Source organism: Salmo salar, chromosome ssa11 (assembly GCF_905237065.1).
Source record: "Salmo salar chromosome ssa11, Ssal_v3.1, whole genome shotgun sequence".
NCBI lineage: Eukaryota > Metazoa > Chordata > Actinopteri > Salmoniformes > Salmonidae > Salmo > Salmo salar.
The window spans coordinates 75,297,659-75,318,369 of NC_059452.1; the positions used below are offsets into that span (position 1 = coordinate 75,297,659).

The window sequence follows — 20,711 nt, forward strand, 5'->3', positions numbered from 1 at the left end:
ACTACTATAAAGGCCTGATTGGTGGAGCGCTGCAGAGATGGTTGTCCTTCTGGATGGCTCTCCCACCTCGAAGGCTCTGTCAGAGTGTCCATCGGGTTCTTGGTCACCTCCCTGACCAAGACCCTTTTCCCCCGATTGCTCAATTTGGCCGGACGGCCAGCTCTAGGAAGTCTCTTGGTGTCTCCAAACTTCTTACAATTAAGAATGATACAGGGCAATGTGTTCTTGGGGACCTTCAATGCTGCAGACATTTTTTGGTACCATCCCCCAGATCTGTGCCTCGACACAATCCTGTCTCGGAGCTGTACGGAAAAAGTGAAGGGGTCTGAATACTTTCCGATTGCACTGTATATAGCAAAGAGTATCCCTAGGTCTAGCACAGTAAATACTTTAAAGATCCAATGCAGCCTTTTTATCCTCAGTATCAAATAATTTCCAGGTAACAATGAAGTCCATTAGTGATTGTTTTCAATTAAAATAAACAAATTGCTTTTCTCCGGCAAGAATTTTGGCAGGACTGTCTGGGAGTGTTCTGAGTGAGTAGGAGATAACGGAATATTTGCTGTTATTGGCAGAGAGGTTTGAAACTCTTTCTTATTAGTCTATTAACGTCACCAGGCAGGCCAAATCTCCATCCCACAAAAACAGGTTGAAATTTCAGGCGGTATTTTCAGACAGCTCTTACACTAAAAGGGCATTATCATTTTCACAATTCCACAGTATTATTCCAACGTCATAGTTATGAAATACAGTACCAGTCAAGTTGACACACCTACTCATTCCAGGGTTTTTCTTTATTTTTACTATTTTCTACATTGTAGAATAACAGTGAAGACATCAAAACTATGAAATAACACATATGGAATCATGTAGTAACCAAAAAAGTGTTAAACATTTCGAAATATATTTTATATTTGAGATTCTTCAAAGTAGCCACCCTTTGCCTTGATGACAGCTTTGCACACTCTTGTCCAAACCTCTGACTGGTACTGTATATATAAAGCACATGAAAATCACGTTTTGACTGAACTGGTCCTTAATTAGTTTATGCATGAACTGGAGAACAGTGAATATTGAAAACAATTTGGGTAGCCATCAATGACAGAGTTGACACGCCACTGACGGAGATGACAGTTCATGACAACAATCATGACCGGGAGACATACAAATAAAGGGTTTTAGGTTTTTATTGCCATCCTCAAGTTTGAGTTACATGCTCCGCATTGCAATCATACTGATTATCTTATCCTCAATTTTTGTGTCAGAAACAAAACAGTCTCATTTAAATGTATTTATTTTACTAGGTAAGTTGACTGAGAACACATTCTCATTTACAGCAACGACCTGGGGAATAGTTACAGGGGAGAGGAGGGGGATGAATGAGCCAATTGTAAGCTGGGGATGATTAGGTGGCCGTGATGGTATGAGGACCAGATTGGGAATTTAGCCAGGACACCGGGGTTAACACCCCTACTCTTACGATAAGTGCAATGGGATCTTTAATGACCTCAGAGTCAGGACACCCGTTTAACGTCCCATCCAAAAGACGGCACCCTACACAGGGCAGAGTCCCCAATCACAGCCCTGGGGTATTGGATATTTTTTAGACCAGAGGAAAGAGTGCCTCCTACTGGCCCTCCAACACCACTCCCAGCAGCATCTGGTCTCCCATCCAGGGGCTGACCAGGACCAACCCTGCTTAGCTTAAGAAGCAAGCCAGCAGTGGGATGCAGGGTGGTATGCTGCTGCTGGATAAATAGGAAGAGAGAAGGCTAAAGATTAAAAGTAAGACTAAGTACCAAAATCATACCAACATATTTTTACCCTTTAAAATCAATTAACTGCATTTAAGAGCCGATTGGGTTTGGACTTCAGACAAGTAAAGAGAAGAGCCAAGTGTCCTATAAAACATTGAGTCTGGACTAGAAAAGGTCAAGGCTGCATTACCAGAATAACTCAAGAGTGTGGAATGCTACAATTAGCAAAAGTGTGTGATTGCAGCCCCCAATATGTGGCGTTCCTGTATGTGTTCCTGGAGAGGAGTGGCTTGGTCTTGTGGCTGTTTCGTGCTATTATAGGACAGGGATAGGTACAGTACAGAGACACTGTGTCATGGGAGAGGTGGGTGTCACTGCACATCACTCCCAAGAGCAGGAGTACAATTGGGGGGTGGAGGGGTGCTGGAGTTTGGTAAGAGGTGGATCCTGTCCTGGATGATGCAGTTGCCTGATGTTGGTCCCCTTGACTGGGATAACCTGGCAATCATGGAGGGTCCTTCAACTATACCGGTAGCACAGGTATTAATATATATAGATAGAGAGAGAAAGACAAAGAGAAAGACATCCATTATAACAACAAATGATCAAAATCCTATTATTCTACTCCATTTAATGTGTAACAGTACGGTTATACCATCGAGAAGAACTATTGGATGGCCAACTGATTCATCTAGCTGCACGTGCCAAAGGGGACCTGTGAAGGGTCTTCACAGAGAGTCAGGGCTGGTGCCATAACAAATCAGTTGCACGAGCATTTGACGTCGATTGGAGGGACAATTTATTTTCACGGGATCCGCCTAGGTGCGCACATTGCCATACTTTTTTGGGCCAGACAGAATCAGATACATGGGCGCTGTTTTGTTCGCTCAGATGCTTTATCAGAGATTGATGCGCCTTTCTGTCGGTGCGCATCTCGGACAAATAAATTATCAATATTAAAATATTTTATTTGGACAGGCAGGAGGTATGGTAGGGCGGGCCAGGACCCCCAAGGCCCACCCATAACGCCAGCCCTGTGGAGAGTACAGATTCATGCTTTATCACAATAGCGTTGCAGCTCTGAGGGTGGCTGCACGCCAATATTCAAAAACATGTAAGAAAGAATAACACAAACAGAAGGCTAAACATCTCTGTCTGACGTTAAAATCTTGAACGTATCTTCAAAATTTAGATTTTTGCCTAAGTAGACTAGTAGCATAGTTCTAGAAAGTTTTGGAACTCCCCTTTCTGGTAAAAATAGTTATACATTGCTGAGGTGTACTCCCTTGAGGACACAAGCTCAAATACATAGTACAAATATTATGAAAAAAAAAAAATGTAAACATACACTCCCTTCAGAAACTATTCCTACCCCTTGACGTGTTCCACATTTTGTTGTGTTACAACCTGAATTCAAAATGGATCAAATTGATTTTTTTCTCAACGAGTGTAATAAAAATGAAATACAGAAATATCTAATTTCCATAAGTATTCACACCCCTGAGTCAATACTTTGTAGAAGTAGATTACAGCTGTGAGTCTTTCTGGGTAAGTCTCTAAGAGCTTTCTACATTTGGATTGTGCAACATTTGCCCATTATTCTTTTCAAAATTATTCAAGCTCTGTCAAATTGGTTGTTGATCATTGCTAGAAAACCATTTTTATGTCTTTCCAGAGATGTTCAAGTAGATTTAAGTCAAAACTGTAACTCGGCCACTCAGGAACATTCAATGTCATCTTGGTAAACAACTCTAGTGTAGATTTGGCATTGTGTTTAAGTTATTGTCCTGCTGAAAGGTGAATTCGTCTCCCAGTGTCTGGTGGAAAGCAGCAACTAGGTTTTCCTCTAGGATTATGCCTGTGCTTACCTCTATTCCGTTTATTTTTTATCTTGAAAAACTCCCCAGTCCTCAACGATTATAAGCATACCCATAACACGATGCAGCCACCACCATGTTTGAAAATATGGAGAGCGGTACCCAGTAATGTGTTTTATTGGATTTGCCCCAAACATAACATTTTGTATTCAGGACAAAAAGATAATTGCTTTGCAAACATTTTTTGCAGTATTACTTTAGTTCCTTGTTGCAAGCAGGATGCATGTTTTGGAATATTGTTATTCTGTACAGGCTTCCTTCTTTTCACTCTGTCAATTAGGTTAGTATTGTGGAGTAACTGCAATGTTTTTGATCCATCGTAAGTTTTCTATCACAGCCGCTAAACTCTAACTGTTTTAAAGTCCCCATTGGTTTCATTGTGAAATCCCTGAGCGGTTTCCTTCCTCTCCGGGTAACTCAGTTAGGAAGGATGCCTGTATCTTTGTAGTGACTGTGTGTATTGATACCCTATCCAAAGTGTAATTAATAACGTCACCATGCTCAAAGGGATATATAATGTATGCTTTTTAAAATGTTTTACCCATCTACCAATAGGTGCCCTTTGCGTGACATTGGAAAACCTCCCTTGTCTTTGTGGTTGAATCTGTTTCTGAAATTCAGTGCTTGCCTGAGGGATCTTACAGATAATTGTATGTTTGAGGGCAGAGATGAGGTAGTCATTAAAAAATTATGTTAAAGTCCTCTTGAGGATACCCTAGGATAGGGGGCGCCACAGCGCATTTTGAAAAAAAATCGTTCCCATTTTCAACGGCCTACTAATCAAACTCAGAAGCTAGGGCATGCATATACTTATTATATATGGATAGAAAACACCCTAAAGTTTCTAAAACTGTTTGAATGGTGTCTGTGAGTATAACAGAACTCAAATGGCAGTCAAAACCCCGAGACCGATTGAAACAGGAAGTGGAATTCAGAATTGTGGACTCGACTTCTCATCTTTCCCTATAAATCACACCGTTAACCATGGTTCAGTGAGCACTTCCTATTGCTTCCACTAGATGTCGCCAGTCTTTTCACAGTGGTTTGAGCCTTATACAGTCGAAACTCAGTGAATGAGACTCATTGGAAATTGGTCACAGGGGATGGGCCATCACCATTATGACGCCGGCGGCCATGTCTACCCCCACCTTTGGAAACGGTTTGAAAGACAATTAAATCATCCCCCTCGAATCTTATTGGCTCTCTTGGTGTTACAGGCCCTGAAGATTAATGTTTTACAACGTTTGACATGTTTGAACGAACCTACAGGCGGGAGAATCATTTTATCCGAAACTTCAGCCCTGCGCACATCGGAGAATTTGGAGAGCCCAAGGACGCGCTACCAACAGCAGGCTAATGGAACGTGAAGTATGGACTTTTTCGACCAAAAATACATCTGTTGTGGACCTGGGATTCTTTCTGATGAAGACAACTAAAAGGTAGGCGATTATTGACAATATTATACAAGATGAGATGTGACATGCGATTGTTCCAAGATGGTGCCGAGCTCTGTATATTAGCTCATTTTCTGAGTATCGCATCTCCTTTTATCGCAAAGTGTGATTACCCAGTAAAGTTAATTTAAAATCTGGTATGACAGGTGTTCTCAAGAGATATTCATCTATAAATGTTAGATTGACAATATAAATTTAAAAAATCGTTATAGGATAGTAATTTAGGGAATTGTAGCATTGTTTCCCGGGACGCATTTGAGGGGAAATTCGTTAGTCAACGTCAGACACCGATGTAAAATGCTGTTTTTATATATAAATATGACCTTTATTGAACAAAAGAATGCATGCATTGTGTAACATGATGTCTTAGGTGTGTCATCTGATGAAGTTTGTAAAAGGTTAGTGCTGCATTTAGCTGTTTTTTGGTTATATGTGATGCAAGTGGTTGGTCGGAAAATGGCTATGTTGCTGCTTTTTACGATGGACTCATCTAACATAATCTAATGATTTGCTTTTCCTGTAAAACCTTTTTGAAATCGGACGACGTGGGTCGATTCAGGAGAGGTGTATCTATAAAAAAAATATATATATATTATTTTTTATTTTTTTCAATTATGATTTTTTTTAATGCTAATTGGCGATATGATTTTTCGCTGGATTTTGATCCCGCTGACGGGATGAGACGCTGAAGAGACTATTATTGAACACAGAGCGAGTCCATGCAACTTATTATTTGAGTTGGCAAGCACATTTTTACTCTAACTTTTTTCGGCTTCCCATAACAAAGGGGCTGAACACTTATTGACTGAAAGCATTTCAGCTTTTCAGTTTTAATTAATTTGTAAAAAAAATCTAAAAACATAATTCCACTTTGACTTTATGAGGTATTGTGTGTAGGCCAGTGACAAAAACATCTAAATTTGATCAATTTTAAATTCAGGCTGTAACACAGCAAAATGTGGAAAGAGTCAAGTGGTGTGAATACTTTCTGAAGGAACTGAACATGATTTTTTTCCTATTCAAAGAAAGCGGGGCAATAGAATTTCAGTCATTTCAAGCCCTTTCTAAATATAGTAACAATAAAATGATAAACAGCTTTCTATTAGATGTCACCTGTCTTATAAACTGTTAAATAAATATGATCATATTTAGTGATAGTACAAATTTAGCACCCATTTCCTATAACCTCCTCTGAGCGACGCAGAAAGACCATTTGAATGTCTGCTGACTCGTTAAAAATTCTACTTCAGAAAGTGGTGGCGTTTCAATTCTACTAAATGATTTAGGATTTCTAAGTGTTGAGAGCTCTAAATCCGGCTAAGAATAGCACAGCAATCTCAAAAATCCTCCAACTCCAAAAACACTCCGTACAAGCACTCACTCACACAACACCCCCACTCTGCCCAACACATACCTCGCCAAACGGCTTCATGGGAACGTTGCGCAACACAACTGCTACCACACACAGTGGAGAACCTGTCTATTATTTTCAGATCAGCAGCATTCTTTTGACTCCCCCAGTTACAGTGATTACTGATGTTGAGAAACAGCCAATATGCCAAGCAACTTGCCAGATAGGCAAGGTCGATGTCACATCTCAGGGGTAATGTGTGGTACCTTGTTGTACATAAATAATCAGATGAGAGACAAGTAAAACAAAGCTCAGAACTATAGTTAATGTGATTGGATCAGGATTAAGGAATTAAGAAGTGTATCGACTACAATATTTGTACATGTTTACTTTAATCCATCATAACAATAAGGTACCATATGACACTGTTGAAATCCATGATGCAATATAAAGAAGGCACAGCCTACACAGCCATCCATTGTCGGGTACAACAATGGACTCGTATGCACTACATCAACTCCTGTATAACACGCCAACGCAACAGACGCTATGACATAATTAAGACTTGGTAACCATTTTGACCCAACCCTGGCTTTTCTCTATAAACATCCATCAGCTATCCATCAGTGAGATATTTGGAGCGTTTGGCACATTGACTTGGATTATGCCCTGGCTTAATTAGTGTTTACCATGACTGAGTGAGTCAAACACGCTGCCAACCAGAACAGTTGACGTTTGATGTTGTACATCGTCTCCCAGGGACAGTGTGTCTCGGGTTTGTCGACCGTAGACCTATTTGTTATGGTTCCTGTCAGATGACTGTAGGAAACCACAGCTGCTACTGACCTGACCTGGTTCAACGCGGGTCAAAAGTGTGCGCCAGTTTACGGGCCAATGTTCTATACCAACTGATTCAGCTGATCACCAATACTTTGATTAGCTGAATCAGGGGTATTACCGCTGGGCTGAAATAAAAGCTCTCCAGGACTAGCAGGGAAGAACACAAGCCTACAGTAGAACTCAAACTGAACTATGAACCTGCCCAGTGCAGTAGCTGTCTCACAGAGCGGTAGTAATATTCTAGAGATTAGTGTCAATCTGCTAGGCTGACAGATCAGACAGTTGAAGAAACATTACGATCATATCATTATGATTTGGGAGTGTCAATGGAGTGTTCTAATGAGGCCTGGCTTTGGCAGGTTCCCCTACCTTACATATTCCACATGGGCACAAGTCCCAACTATAATCACCGCATTAGCCCTTTGTGGTTTGATTCTAGTAAGTCTGTGGTTGCCATACCAAGACTGGTTGGCATGGCAGGTGAAAATTGTGTATTGTTCCGGGCACATCATTTACACTTCCACTGTGACTCATGTTCTGAAGTTGAATTGCCAGTTTCCTCTGTCTGATATCAATATATATATATATACATATATATATATATATATATATATATATATATATATATATATATATATATATATATATATCAATATATATATATATATATATATATTATGCGCGTTTGTGTGTGTTTGTGGGGCTGTTACTGTTGGTGGTACTCTACCTGTGGTTACAGTAAGAGGAGAGCAGGCCCACACTTCAGCAGTCACAGAGTTATCCTGGATTACCACACTCTCACCTGGGGAAGATGGAGTGACTGAGGAAAAGGAGGAGAGGAAGGAAGGAAGAGGAAGGGGATGATGAGTAGAGTGGGAGTGTGTGATGAGGTATAGTAGAGTTGTATAAAAAAAGGACAATATGATCGATGGATTATTGTGAAAGAAAGGAGAGAAGAAGTCAAATAGCCCCGAATTTATTATCACTTTCTTCTGGTTCAACTCAGGCATGTGGAAGGAACAAAGAAATGTTGATCCATTTTCCCTCGACCATTTCCTTGAAATAACTCCTCTTACCTGCATTCTTCTCTACCCATCATCTTTCACATCAGGTTTCTCTCCTCTTTCTCTTTTTTTCTTCTCTCTCTCTGTCAATCTCCATTTCTGTCTCACTCTCAAATTCCTGAACAGGGCCTTGATCCATCTGAGTCATTGTGGTATACATTACAGGTGTTGGCGATAATGCCACCATTGTGCTTCTATGTATGCTGTCGTTGTGGTTCAAGTAATACAAAATAAATGTATTGTCATTTGCTCTCAAAACAGGTTTTTCATCCCAGTCTATCAGAGCAGGTTTCGTTCAGTCCATCTTCCTTAAAGGTAGAGGGAGGCGGCATATGGCGAGTTTCACCTGTTTTTAGGATTATTTTATCCCACGCTTTATCTGAAAGCCCGAAATTTGTGGTAATGGTGATCAACGGTATTTTCACTTCTTTAGAGCTTGTGGGGAAAGTTAGTAAATAGATATTTTGTGAATTGTCTAAACTAAGAGGTCGCACTACTGCGCTGTTGTAGAAGGACTACTTACAATATTGATGACAACAATATAATCCCTTGAGAGCTATCTTATTTCCCTACAGTTGCGAAAGCATCCAATTTGTCTAATAATGTAGACAATTCTAGCAGGTCTGCAGACTAATATTAGAATCATTCAAACTGTGTAAGTGTAGGTGAGTGTATAGACCTATGTGATGGTAGTGTGTGTTATTGAATAGTTACCCATTTCGTGGTAAAGCGACCCCTGCTTCGCTGTGACCAAATGGGATTTCCTAGGAGAGGGTACCTCGATCTTCAACAGGTCATTACAACACTGTTTCCACTGACCTGCAGAGTGAAACGTCGACATGACTTTGTAAAATAGATTTCTTGAAATGTTACTATTATTACATACAGCTTCTTGGTGAAATGTAACACTAAACCACTTCAATTTAAATACAGTTAATTGACATGATCTTTTTCCAAGAAGGAAGAAAAGAGTGAGTATGGCAAGGAGATTATTTAATTTCAGTATAATGCCAAATCAAGCCACATTCTCCAGCCAGGTTTTTCTAATTAATATGCATCGGCATGGCCTTGTGCATGCATTGCCCCTGTATTCCAGAAGTCAGGCCTCTCTCAGCATGTTAAAAAAAAGTATACAGTCGCCGTATGTAAGAGATCGCATAACTGGGCGTGTAGAACATGACATGACTTACAGTACTTCCGCTACTATAGCCTAGGCCGACAACAAATATTACCATTCATCCAGCCCTTATTCAAGCATGCTCAAAATTAAATAGACCGGTAGAATATTTTAAATATTTGACAACAATACTAGGCTACAGCATGGTGTTGCTGTGTGATAGAAGCACAACATCATAGCCTATTTAATTTCACAGCCTATACCAAGGCAGGAAATAGATCACAATCATCTATTGATAAACAAAATATTGAACAGTTCCTCTCTGGCATAGAAATGTAGGCTGTAACATTTACTTTTAAATAGCTTGAATTAACAATCAATCTTGCAGAATGCACAGACAGTGTTAGGCACTCACTATAAGCAGCATGTTTATGTTTTATTTTACCTTCATTTAACTAGGCAAGTCAGTTAAGAACAAATTCTTATTTACAATGACAGCCTAGGAACAGTGGGTTAACTGCCTTGTTCAGGGGAAGAATGAGCGATTTTTACCTTGTCAGCTTGGGGATTCGATCTTGCAACCTTTCGGTTACTAGTCCAACGCTCTAACCACTAGGCTACCTGCTGCCCAGGGCTGGGCGATATGGCCAAAATCTCAAATCCCGATATAGGTAATTTCATATCCCGATAACGATGCACATTTTCTGTAAATTCAATTAATAAATAGTTTACATTTTGAATTCAACTCAAAAGGTAGTTACTCATATTTGATTATTTCTCCTTTTATTTAGAACCTCTGCGCAAATTTTCAAATAAGCATGTAACAAAATATAAAATATTGTATAAAATCTAAAAAAGTAAATAGAAAACACTTCAACAATCGTTGCAAACAAAATAAATATAGACCCAAAATAAATATATACAGTATCTCACAAAAGTGAGTACACCCCTCACATTTTTGTAAATATTTGAGTATATCTTTTCATGTGACAACACTGAAGAAATGACACTTTGCTACAATGTAAAGTAGTGAGTGTATAGCTTGTATAACAGTGTAAAATTGCTGTCCCCTCAAAATAACACAACACACAGCCATTAATGTCTAAACCGCTGGCAACAAAAGTGAGTACTCCCCTAAGTGAAAATGTCCAAATTGGGCCCAATTAGCCATTTTCCCTCCCCGGTGTCATGTGACTCGTTAGTGTTACAAGGTCTCAGGTGTGAATGGGGAGCAGGTGTGTTCAATTTGGTGTCATCGCTCTCACACTCCCTCATACTGACTGGTCACTGGAAGTTCAACATGGCACCTCATGGCAAAGAGCTCTTGAGGATCTGAAAAAATAATTATTGCTCTACATAAAGATGGCCTGGGCTATAAGAAGATTGCCAAGACCCTTTAAACTGAGCTGCAGCACGGTGGCCAAGACCATACAGCGGTTTAACAGGACAGGTTCCACTCAGAACAGGCCTCGCTATGGTCGACCAAAGAAGTTGAGTACACGTGCTCAGCGTCATATCCAGAGGTTGTCTTTGGGAAATAGACGTATGAGTGCTGCCAGCATTGCTGCAGAGGTTGAAGGGGAGGGGTCAGCCTGTCAGTGCTCAGACCATACGCCGCATCTGCATCAAATTGGTCTGCATGGCTGTCGTCCCAGAAGGAAGCCTCTTCTAAAGATGATGCACAAGAAAGCCCGCAAACAGTTTGCTGAAGACAAGCAGACTAAGGACATGGATTACTGGAACCATGTCCTGTGGTCTGATGAGACCAAAATAAACTTATTTGGTTCAGATGGTGTCAAGCGTGTGTGGCGGCAACCAGGTGAGTAGTAAAAAGACAAGTGTGTCTTGCCTACAGTCAAGCGTGGTGATGGGAGTGTCATGGTCTGGGGATGCATGAGTGCTGCCGGCACTGGGGAGCTACAGTTCATTGAGGGAACCATGAATGCCAACATGTACTGTGACATACTGAAGCAGAGCATGATCCCCCTCCCTTCGGAGACTGGGCCGCAGGGCAGTATTCCAACATTATAACGACCCCAAACACACCTCCAAGACGACCACTGCCTTGCTAAAGAAGCTGAGGGAAAAGGTGATCATTGGCCAAGCATGTCTCCAGACCTAAACCCTATTGAGCATCTGTGGGGTATCCTCAAACGGAAGGTGGAGGAGTGCAAGGTCTCTAACATCCACCAGCTCCGTGATGTCGTCATGGAGGAGTGGAAGAGGACTCCAGTGGCAACCTGTGAAGCTCTGGTGAACTCCATGCCCAAGAGAGTTAAGGCAGTGCTGGAAAATGACGGTGGCCACACAAAATATTGACACTTTGGGCCCAATTTGGATATTTTCACTTAGGGGTGTACTCACTTTTGTTGCCAGCGGTTTAGACATTAATGGCTGTGTGTTGTGTTATTTTTGAGGGGACAGCAAATTTACACTGTTATACAAGCTGTACACTCAGTACTTTACATTGTAGCAAAGTGTCATTTCTTCAGTGTTGTCACATGAAAAGATATACTAAAATATTTACAAAAATATGAGGGGTGTACTCACTTTTGTGAGACACTATTTTTTGGGGCTTGCCTGTTTTGCATGTTATTTTGGCATTAATACGTGTCGCATATTAATTAGCATTTGGTACCTTGGGTCGAGTGTTAGCACCAACTCACGAAACCCCCATTTCTCGACCGTGTAAATTGGGGCCATGTCTTTGCAGATGTAAGTTGTAACGGCAGCTGTTATCTCCTTCCATCTTCGTGATTCTTTGCCATATGGTTTGCCGCGGGCAAAAGCCTCTTGCAACGCCTGAGTCTGAGTTTGTTTTGAGCACTCGACTGTACTTTCTTGGGTCTCATCCGTAGACTCTCTCCGTACTGTTTCACATGATTCTTGTGTAGGTGATAAGAGGTTATTGGCGTTTGAGCCCGTTGGTCGGGACCGGCCTGCGGCATATTTTGCAGAGGACGATTTTCTGGTCCGCGTCAGACTTTTCATATCCAAACCACGTCCATGCGACCGAAGTAGCCCCTCTTTAGGTATGAGCTCTGTGTCTCCGTGCTCTGTGTCACGTTCACTCTCCATGTTTGTTTGTGTTGCAAATTTCCTTCCACACGGCAATACCTTGACTTTGTTGTCATTAACCCATTCTAACACAAATTTGGAAGTATGCTTGGGGTCATTGTCCATTTGGAAGACCCATTTGCGACCAAGCTTTAACTTCCTGACTGATGTCTTGAGATGTTGCTTCAATACATACATAATTTTCCATCCTCATGATGCCATCTATTTTGTGAAGTGCACCAGTCCCTACTGCAGCAAAGCACCCCCACAACATGATGCTGCCACCCCTGTGCTTCACGGTTGGGATGGTGTTCTTCGGCTTGCAAGCATCCCCCTTTTTCCTCCAAACATAACGATGGTCATTATGGCCAAACAGTTATATTTTTGTTTCATCAGACCAGAGGACATTTCTCCAAAAAGTACAATCTTTGTCCCCATGTGCAGTTGCAAACCGTAGTCTGGCTTTTTTATGGTGGTTTTGGTGGCTTCTTTTTGGTGGCTTCTTCCTTGCTGAGCGGCCTTTCAGGTTATGTTGATATAGGACTTGTTTTACTGTGGATATAGATACTTTTGTACCCGTTTCCTCCAGCATCTTCACAAGGTCCTTTGCCGTTGTTCCGTGATTGATTTGCACTTTTCGCACCAAAGTACATTCATCTCTAGGAGACAGAGCGCGTCTCCTTCCTGAGCGGTGTGACGGCTACATTTTCCCATGGTGTTTATACTTGCGTACTATTGTTTGTACAGATGAACGTGGTACCTTCAGGCGTTTGGAAATTGCTCCCAAGGATGAACCAGACTTTGAGGTCTACAATATTTTTTCTGAGGTCTTGGCTGGTTTCTTTTGATTTTTCCATGATGTCAAGCAAATAGGCACTGAGTTTGAAGGTATGCCTTGAAATACATCAACAGGTACACCTCCAATTGACTCAAATGATGTCAATTAGCCTATCAGAAGCTTCTAAAGCCTTAACATAATTTTCTGGAATTTTCCAAGCTGTTTAAAGGCACAGTCAACTTTGTATGTAAACTTCTGACCCTCTGGAATTGTGATACAGTGAAATAATCTGTCTGTAAACAATTGTTGGACAAATTACTTGTGTCATGCACAAAGTAGATGTCCTAACCAAATTTCCAAAACTATAGTTTGTTAACAAGAAATTTGTGGAGTGGTTGAAAAAGTAGTTTAAATGACTCCAACCTAAGTGTATGTAAACTTCCGACTTCAACTGTGTATGTATATATAATATAATGACCCTCTTATGAAGACAAGAATGATAAAGCCTAACATTACAATTCAACAGTAATGATCATCATGTAACTGGAAATGTCTCTTCTAGCTGTCCCTGTCGGATTAAAGAAGGGCGGGCCAGTAGCGTGTAATGGGTCAAAACAAAAACCTGCACAGCCTGTGAGTATGCAGGACCAGGGATTGTGTCCACTAGTATACAGCAAATAGATAAGGATTTAAATTGAGTCAAATAAATAACCAAATAGAATTTAATCAAACTTAACCAAATCCAATCAAATGTAACTAAATTGAATCAGTATGACTCACTCATGTCATAGAAGTGCTGCCTGAAGGCCTCCATCCAGAGTTGTGTGTCCTGGGGTGTGTGTGTGACCAGAGTGTGTGTGACAGCTTCTTCACCTCGGGTGTGCGTGTTGATGGATATACTCTGGGTAGGGTGGAGAGGCCCTCTCTCGGACACATGTATGCGGGTCTCCTGAGAAGGAGAGAAACACACACACACACAATACTGAAATCTTAACAGAAGCATGTTCAAATCAAATCTAAGGTAAGGACCTTAGCGTGAAATGCTTACTTACAAGCCCTTAACTCTATTTCTGGAGCAGCATTGCTGGTTATGTAAATATTTACTAAATAAAGTACAAAAAAAAATCTAAAGTAACACAAAGAGGCTATATACGGGGGGGACTGGTGCCGAGTCAATGTGCAGGGGTACAGGTTAGTCAAGGTAAATGTGTAGGTTGGGTCATTTTCACAGCTTTCTATTTTCCCACAAACGGTCAAACCGATGTCATTTGGACATTTTGCACAGGCATTTTTTGTTGTTGTTGCATGTGATCCCCATTCCCTAAACGTCTTTGCTTCGTGAAAAAAGCAGATATGACATTTAAAACTTTACCGATGTCAAGTAACCCATCTGGACAAGAGGAATACCTATGTAAGAATGCTGTTCATCGACTACAGCTCAGCATTTAACACCATAGCACCCTCCAAACTCGTCATTAAGCTCGAGACCCTGGGTCTCGACCCCCACCCTGTGCAACTGGGTCCTGGACTCTGACGGGACGCCCCCAGGTGGTGAGGGTAGAAAACATCTCCACCCCGCTAATCCTCAACACTGGGGCCCCACAAGGGTGCGTTCTCAGCCCTCTCCTGTACTCTCTCTGGCCATGCACGCCTGCAACTCAATCATCAAGTTTGCAGACGACACTACAGTGGTACGCTTGATTACCAACAACGACGAGACGGCCTACAGGGAGGAGGCGAGGGCCCTCGGAGTGTGGTGTCAGGAAAACAACCTCGCACTCAACGTCAACAAAACAAAGGAGATGATCATGGACTTCAGGAAACAGCAGTGGCAGCACCCCCTTATCCACATCGATGGGACAGTAGTGGAGAAGGTGGAACGTTTCAAGTTCCTCGGCGTACACATCACAGACAAACTGAAATGTTCCACCCACACAGACAGCGTGGTGAAGAAGGCGCAACAGCGCCTCTTCAAACTCAGGAAGCTGAAGAAATTTGGCTTGTCACCAAAAACACTCAAACTTTTACAGATGCACAATCGAGAGCATCCTGTCAGGCTGTATCACCGCCTGGTACGGCAACTGCCCCGCCCACAACCGTAAGGCTCTCCAGAGGGTGGTGCGGTCTGCACAACGCATCACCGGGGGCAAACTACCTGCCCTCCAGGACACCTACACCACCCGATGTCACAGGAAGGCCAAAAAGATAATCAAGGACAACAACCACCCGAGCCACTGCCTGTTCACCCCGCTATCATCCAGAAGGCGAGGTCAGTACAGGTGCATCAAAGCTGGGACCAAGAGACTGAAAAAAAGCTTCTACTCAAGGCCATCAGACTGTTAAACAGCCATCACTAACGCTTCGAACCCACTGACCGAGTCATTGCATCACTGCTGCATAACATTTTGCGCAGCTAGGCAACTATACTGATGCAGGTATCTTTTGCAGATGGTCACATGCGGTTGGACACATGGAGGAATCATTTTCGCAGTGTCCTCAAAACCGTGTCTTTTTGACACAACTGCTGACAGCTACAGGGACATAAACACAAAAAATGCTGCTTGGAGACAAGTGTCCACGATAGTAGGATTGCCAGGTCAGTTTAGTAGTGAGCGTGTGCTAGATGTGGCTAGTTAACGTTCGCTAGCTTGCTAAACTAGCTTGCTAACCTAGCCAATGAGGTGTGTGTGTGTGAAAGAAATAGTCATAAATTATGCTAGTTCCTGCCCCTGATAACTTTACCAAATAATCATGTTTGAAAGAGTGTGAGTGTGTATGTCAGATAAATAGTAATAGAAATGGTAGATACTACTGTACCCCTGATAATTTGGTCAGATAACTGTGTGTGTGTGTGTGTGTGTGTGTGTGTGTGTATACAGTAGGTGACATGTCCATGATAGGTATCTAATAACTATAGTTATGCTAGGTAATGGTTTGGCTTATCATGTTCATGTCTATGTAGAAGAAGACTGTAGGAGGAAGTGGAGAGGACTCAGGGACAGGTATCAGAGAGAGAGAAGGGCAGAGAAAGAGAAGAAGAGGTCTGGGTCAGCAGCTTCAGGCCAGCAGCCATGGCGCTTCTGCCACATTCTTTCTTTTCTGGATCCATTTATTGTGCCTATGGCAACGAGTGGCAACAAATGCAAATTAATTACTTAAAAATCATACAATGTGATTTTCTGGATTTTTGTTTTAGATTCCGTCTCTCACAGTTGAAGTGTACCTATGATAAAAATTACAGACCTCTACATGCTTTGTAACTAGGAAAACCAGCAAAATCGGCAGTGTATCAAATACTTGTTCTCCCCACTGTATATACAGTACTCTATACCATCTACTGCATCTTGCCTATGCCGTTCGGCCATTGCTCATCCATATATTTATATGTACATATTCTTATTCATTCCTTTACACTTGTGCGTAAAAAAGGTAGTTGTGAAATTGTTAGATTTTTTGTTAAATATTACTGCATGATCAGAACTAGAAGCACAAGCATTTCACTACACTCACATTAACATCTGCTAACCATGTGTATTTGATTTGATTGAAGAATACATTTTATTGATTTATACCATTCTGGTGAGCAAGGTTTTATTTAGTATTCTAGGGCAACATATTGGCTAATGACAGAAGAGAAGCTGCATGTATCTAATTATAGACAAGTTGACAAAAAAATTGCATAACAAAATATCGGAAATTATAAGCAGAAACATATATAAAATCAGGCAACAAAAAAATCCTGCCCCCTGTCAACAACAAAAAAATTCCTTCAGTGTGTCTGACTGTAGCCTACAGCCCATTTCCTATATTAGTGGGTAAGGGTCGGGTAAGGGCCTTAGATTTTCGCTTCATTACATATAGTCAGGCGGTTGTGGATAGGTTATTAGCAAACGCGGGCAGGTGCGGGTGAACAAATAGCTGACCCGTGCACCACTCGTGCCCATAGCTGCTGTGTTGTGCACATAGCTGATGTGCATGTACTGTAGTTGCTGTCAGGCTGATAAGCACCCACCCACATTGCATGAAATAGTTGGCTTCATTGTGAGAGAATGAGCGTGGAGGGGTTAAACAGCAAGCAAACAGAAATCCCTTCCTGTAATGCTCAAAGCGAGATCTGACTTTAAACTTGCTTGTTTACCCAACCGTGGGGTAGACTGTGTTTGTTCCCACACTCGTGACTCTGACTCTCTATTGGTTACACAGTCTTTTGGCCTCCCATCCCATTCTAACCACCTCTCGCCAGCTTTGTATTCATGTTACCTGATGAAATTGCCCTACAATATTATCTTTTTGCCATCTGATGCACATTCAAAATGTTAGAAATCAACACTGCAGAGCTCTCCCTGTCCTCTGCCGTGTCCTGATTATATCTGGAAATGTGCATGTACACCCTGGCCCTTCTACTGTTGCTAGCACCATTTCTGATTTGTGCTCTGATATCTGCTTCACTGATTTCTGCCCTTGTAAAAGCCTGGGTTTTCTGCACATTAACACTAGAAGCTTATTACCTAAAATGTATCAATTGAAAGTGTGGGTTAACAGCTCCAATCCAGATGTGTTGGTCATTACTGAGAAGTGGTTAAGAAAGAGTATTTTGAACACTGATGTTATCCTTTCTGGTTATAACCTTTTTCTGCAAGTCAAATCTTCCAAAGGTAGTGGAGTGGAAATCTTTACCAAGGAACACTTTCAGTGCTCGGTTGTCTCCATCAAGTCTGTCCCCAAACAATTTGATTTGCTGGTTTTACACATTAAACTTTCATCTAACTCTTTGTTGACTGTTGCTGGGTGTTATCGTCCTCCATCAGCACCGGTCTGAACCCTACCTGCCCTAAGCTCTCTCCTGGCCCCTTACACTAAGTCTGAATTTGTCCTGCTAGGTGACCTAAACTGAGACATGCTAAACCACCTGACCAAATCCTAAAGCAATGGGACTTACCAATCCCACAAGGTATGAGTCCAAACACCCAGAAAAGGCTACTCTCCCTGATGTTATCCTCACAAATAATCCTGATATGTATCAGTCTGGTGTTTTCTGTAATGAAAGTGATCACTGTTTTACAGCCTGTGTTCGTAATGGCTGCTCAGTGAAACAACCGGTCCTGATTTGTTGACACTTGCTCATTAACGTTTTTTAGCAAGCCTTCCTTCATGATCTGGCCTCTGTAAATTGGTATAGAATCAGCTTGATCCCCTCCGTTGAAGATGCTTGGACCTTCTTTTTTGATATTTTCAGATGGGATTGTTAACAAATATGCACCCATAATGAAAATTATAATTAAAAAACAGGTTCAGCCCCTGGTTCGACCATGATCTGGCAGAGTTTAAATCACCACCTCATTAAGTCAGTATTCCTATTTGACTCAGCCATGCCTTATTGCCCACCCAACATTTCCTCAAACCCCACCCCTTCTAATGCAACTATCCCCGATGCTCCTCCCTCTTTTTTGCCACTGCCCCCGCTACAAAGTTTCTCCCTGCAGGCGGTCAGAGTCCGAGGTGCTAAAGGAGCTCCTTAAACTTGACCCCAAAAAACATAATGTTGTGATGTTACCATGCTAGGTTGTCATGTGTTGCTGCCATGCTAGGTTGTCATGTGTTGCTGCCATGCTAGGTTGTCTTAGGTCTCTATGTAGTGTTGGTGTCTCTTGTCGTGATGGGTGTTTTGTCCTATATTTTTTATTTTAATCCCAGGCCCCTCTCCCTTGCAGAAGGCCTTTTGCCTACTGGTAGGCTGTCATTCTAAATAAGAATTTGTTCTTAACTAACTTGCCTAGTTAAATAAAAGCAATATAAAAGAAAAAATTATCTCCAGGCAAGGGGTGTCTTTTGGTTACACTTCGACAGTGCTCTCTAGTGGACTGACCATGAAACTGCAGCAGACTTCAAAGAAATAAAATTCTGTCACATGCACCAAATACAACAGGTAGAAGTTACAGTGGAAATGCTTACTTACGAGCCCTTCATTTTTTAAAAGCATTATTGGTTATGTAAGAAAAATGTGATAAATAAACCAAAAAGAGTAAAACTAGTAACACAAAATAACAACGAGGCTATATACAAGGTGTACCGGTACCGAGTCAAGGTGCAGGGGTATGGGTTAGTGAAGATAATTAAGGTAATATGTACATGTAGGTAAGGTTAAAGTGACTACGCATACATAAAAAAGAGAGAGTAGCAGCAGTATATGTGATTGTGAAGGAATGTGAAGGGCCAAAAGTATGTGCACATTCGAACATCGCATTCCAAAATCATGGGCATTAATATGGAGTTGGTCCACCCTTTGCTGCTATAACAGCCTCCACTCTTCTGGGAACGCTTTCCACTTGATGTTGGAACATTGCTGCTGGGATTTGATTCCATTCAGCCACAAGAGCATTAACCTCTCTAGGATAGGTGGCACCAAATCGTCCCACCTACGTAACAGCCAGTGTAATCCCGTGGCGCGTTATTCAAAAACCTTAGAAATGCAAAAACTTCAATTTTTCAAACATATGACTATTTTACACCATTTTAAAGACAAGACTCTCGTTAATCTAACCACACTGTCCGATTTCAAAAAGGCTTTACAACGAAAGCAAAACATTAAATTATGTCAGCAGAGTACCCAGCCAGAAATAATCAGACACCCATTTTTCAAGCTAGCATATAATGTCACATAAACCCAAACCACAGCTAAATGCAGCACTAACCTTTGATGATCTTCATCAGATGACAACCCTAGGACATTATGTTATACAATACATGCATGTTTTGTTCAATCAAGTTCATATTTATATCAAAAACCAGCTTTTTACATTAGCATGTGACTAGCATGTGACTAGCATTCCCACCGAACACTGCCGGTGAATTTACTAAATTACTCACGATAAACGTTCACAATAAACGTTCACAAAAAGCATAACAATTATTTTAAGAATTATAGATACAGAACTCCTCTATGCACTCTGTCCGATTTTAAGATAGCTTTTCAGTGAAAGCACATTTTGCAATATTCTCAGTAGATAGCTCGGCATCACAGGGCTAGCTATTTAGACACCCAGCAAGTTTAGCACTCAGAAAAGTCACATTTACTATAAGAAAAATGTTATTACCTTTGCTGTCTTCGTCAGAATGCACTCCCAGGACTTCTACTTCAATAACAAATGTTGGTTTGGTTCAAAATAATCCATAGTTATATCCAAACAGCGGCGTTTTGTTCGTGCGTTCAAGACACTATCCGAAAGGGTAAATAAGGGTGACGAGCATGGCGCAATTCGTGACAAAAAAATTCTAAATATTCCATTACCGTACTTTGAAGCATGTCAACCGCTGTTTAAAATCAATTTTTATGCCATTTTTCTCGTAAAAAAGCGATAATATTCCGACCGGGAATCTGCATTTTGGTAAACAGAGTAAAGAAAATAAAGCATTCGG

The 20,711-nt window shown here is 41.4% G+C and overlaps 1 protein-coding gene across 2 annotated transcripts in view; it reads right to left on the reverse strand.

Moving 5' to 3' along the window:
* Window positions 1-1,169: 1,169 nt before the first annotated feature.
* The window catches only part of LOC106563136 (rhotekin), a 43,253-nt gene continuing 23,711 nt past the window's right edge, over window positions 1,170-20,711 (reverse strand). For both annotated transcript variants that reach the window (XM_014128387.2, XM_014128388.2), the window contains exons 10-13: window positions 14,076-14,244; window positions 9,058-9,162; window positions 8,007-8,099; window positions 1,170-2,280 (exon numbers count right to left, since the gene is read on the reverse strand). In XM_014128387.2, coding sequence (XP_013983862.1) covers window positions 2,129-2,280; window positions 8,007-8,099; window positions 9,058-9,162; window positions 14,076-14,244 — 519 coding nt within the window. In that variant the 3' untranslated portion in view covers window positions 1,170-2,128. The remainder of the gene's footprint in view (window positions 2,281-8,006; window positions 8,100-9,057; window positions 9,163-14,075; window positions 14,245-20,711) is intronic.